This window comes from Octopus sinensis, linkage group LG21 (genome assembly GCF_006345805.1).
Source record: "Octopus sinensis linkage group LG21, ASM634580v1, whole genome shotgun sequence".
NCBI classification, from domain to species: domain Eukaryota; kingdom Metazoa; phylum Mollusca; class Cephalopoda; order Octopoda; family Octopodidae; genus Octopus; species Octopus sinensis.
Genome location: NC_043017.1, coordinates 25300000 through 25302499, shown reverse-complemented (window position 1 = coordinate 25302499; position 2500 = coordinate 25300000). Strand labels below are relative to the sequence as shown.

Here is a 2500-nt window from a genome sequence, read left to right as displayed (position 1 = left end):
AAAAAAGTAGAAAGAATACTTGACTTCCAGATAGGTAGATTGTCGAGAAAATATGGTTAAGTGTCTTGCCTAAGGAAGCTATTGTAACTAAAGCAAACTGATAACGAGCTTTGTTCATCGATTATCAAGAGTCAACCTCGAATCCAATGTCATTCCATTACAGAAGGGAAAAAAAAGTGGAACAAATACCCAACTTCAGATAGGCAGATTAGAGAAAGTATAGTTAAGTGTCTTGCCTAAGGAAGCTGCTGTAACAGCAGTGATGGATTTAACGTCACCATTGATGAGATAAAACATGAAAACATTATCAGGTTATATCACACATTAATCATGTCATGTGACACACAATTTTTACAGTTCACGATAATTCTATGCAGATGAAATAAAAGAAAACAATATATTGAATTAAAAAAAAAACATAGCTTACCATTGTAGAGGGAGCCACCTTCTGCATATTCCATCACCAAACATACCTAGAATGAATCCAAAATAATTTCAACCTTAAAATATTGATTTCTCACACGGGTATAATGCAATAATAAATAAATAGTTGTAAGACTGTGGAATTAAGTGGTAAAAAGTGTAAAAAGGTAAAGATGCCCTTTGGTCATGAATGACCATGGGACTGAACCTAGAAAGTTCTCCTCCGAGGCACAAGTCCAGGGCAAGACTAACAGTCGCCCATGCATACCCATTTCTTTACTACCCACAAGGGGCTAAACACAGAGAGGACAAACAAGGACAGACAAATGGATTAAGTCAATTACATTGACCCCAGTGCGTAACTGGTACTTAATTTATCGACCCCGAAAGGATGAAAGGCAAAGTCGACCTCGGCGGAATTTGAACTCAGAACGTAACGACAGACGAAATACCCATTTCTTTATTACCCACAAGGGGCTAAACATAGAGGGGACAAACATAGACAAACATAGGTATTAAGTCAATTACATCGACCCCAGTGCGTAACTGGTACTTAATTTATCGACCCCGAAAGGATGAAAGGCAAAGTCGACCTCAGCGGAATTTGAACTCACAATGTAACGAAAGACGAAATACAGCTACGCATTTCGCCCGGCGTGCGGTTCTGCCAGCTCGCCGCCGTCTCCCATATACAACCTTGCCCAGACTTGTGTCACAGAAGGGAACTTCCAAGGTGCAATCCCATGGTCATTCATGACCAAAGGGGGTCTTTACCCTTTATCCAAGCCCTTTATTCACCTACATTGTTTTGAATTGACCATTATTTTTGTAGCTTCAAGATTTTCCTGATACGATTGTTATTTTTAGAATGACATTGTAGTATAGGTGTGAGCGTTTAGATTTGACCAGTTTGAGCATAAAATAGATCGGATATTTTGGCCAGTTTAAATGCCAAAGGGTTATGGGTAAGTGGCCTTTACAGGACTAGTACTGTTACATTCAAGCAGAAAGCCTCAAAGAGTTTTAAACAATTTCTCCGTGAGTGCAACAGAGCCAATCTTGTAAGAGTCACATAGCATTAAATAAATACATACTGCTGTGTCTGTGTGTGTGTGTGTGCGCGCACGCGTGTGTGTAGTAGAAGAAATAGTAGTAGTAGTGGTGGTGATGGTGGTGGTAACAGCAGAAGCGGTGGCGGCGGCAGTAGTAGTAGTAGTGGTGGTGGTGGTGGTGGTGGTGGTGATGATGGTGGTGGTGGTAGCAGCAGCAGCTGTGGCGGCAGTAGTAGTAGTAGTAGAAGAAATAGTAGTGGATGTGGTGGTAGTGGTGGTGGTGATGGTGGTGGTAGTGGTAGCAGCAGCAGCGGCGGCGGTGGTGGTAGTAGTAGTAGTAGTATCTTTGTTTATACCGGTCAAATCAAAACTGGTGTTGTTGTGTGTACCCTATAAACTTGGCAGTACAGCAAAACTAGAGACTGATAAAATAAATACTTGACGGCAATAAGTGTAGCAGGAAGTAAGGAGTCCATATGAGGGACTAAAAAAAAAAAGAAACCTTTGAAGATGGTGCCCTAACATGGCCAAAGACCAAAACCAATAAAATACACATACAGAAATATATGTACCCCTCTCTCTCTCTCTCCCTCTGTGTGTGTGCGTGTCTCTCTCTCTCTCTGAATATATATATGTATATATATATATATGTGTGTGTGTGTGTATATATATACACAAAATGTGACCGCGTGTGTACCGTTGGCGATTTTTTTCCTCCGTCTTCCCTTCTTTGGATCTTTCCTTCTCCTATGCTTCCGACGAAGAGCTCCACTCGACACGTTAAACCTTCCTTCTTCCCTTCCTTCCTGAGTGTTCAATAATACTATACTTGTTCCACGTCCCCACGTTGTTGTGTTTTCTCTTTGTGTTTTCATGTTTGGATTAACTGTGTGTATATATATATATATATATATATATATATATGTTCTTTTATTTGTTTCGGTCAAAGAAATCGGCCTCAAGGCTTATTCTTTGTAAGCCTGCTACTTATTCTATCAGCCTCTTTTGCCAAACTGCTAAGTTAT

General features: G+C 40.4%; 1 protein-coding gene across 1 annotated transcript in view; it reads right to left on the bottom strand.

Annotated features, from left to right (window-relative positions):
• Nucleotides 1-2500, bottom strand: part of LOC115222960 (mitogen-activated protein kinase kinase kinase 7) — a 187274-nt gene that overhangs the window by 117134 nt on the left and 67640 nt on the right. The window contains exon 3 of the mRNA XM_036511993.1: nt 428-473. Within this exon, the coding sequence (XP_036367886.1) occupies nt 428-473 (46 nt within the window). The remainder of the gene's footprint in view (nt 1-427; nt 474-2500) is intronic.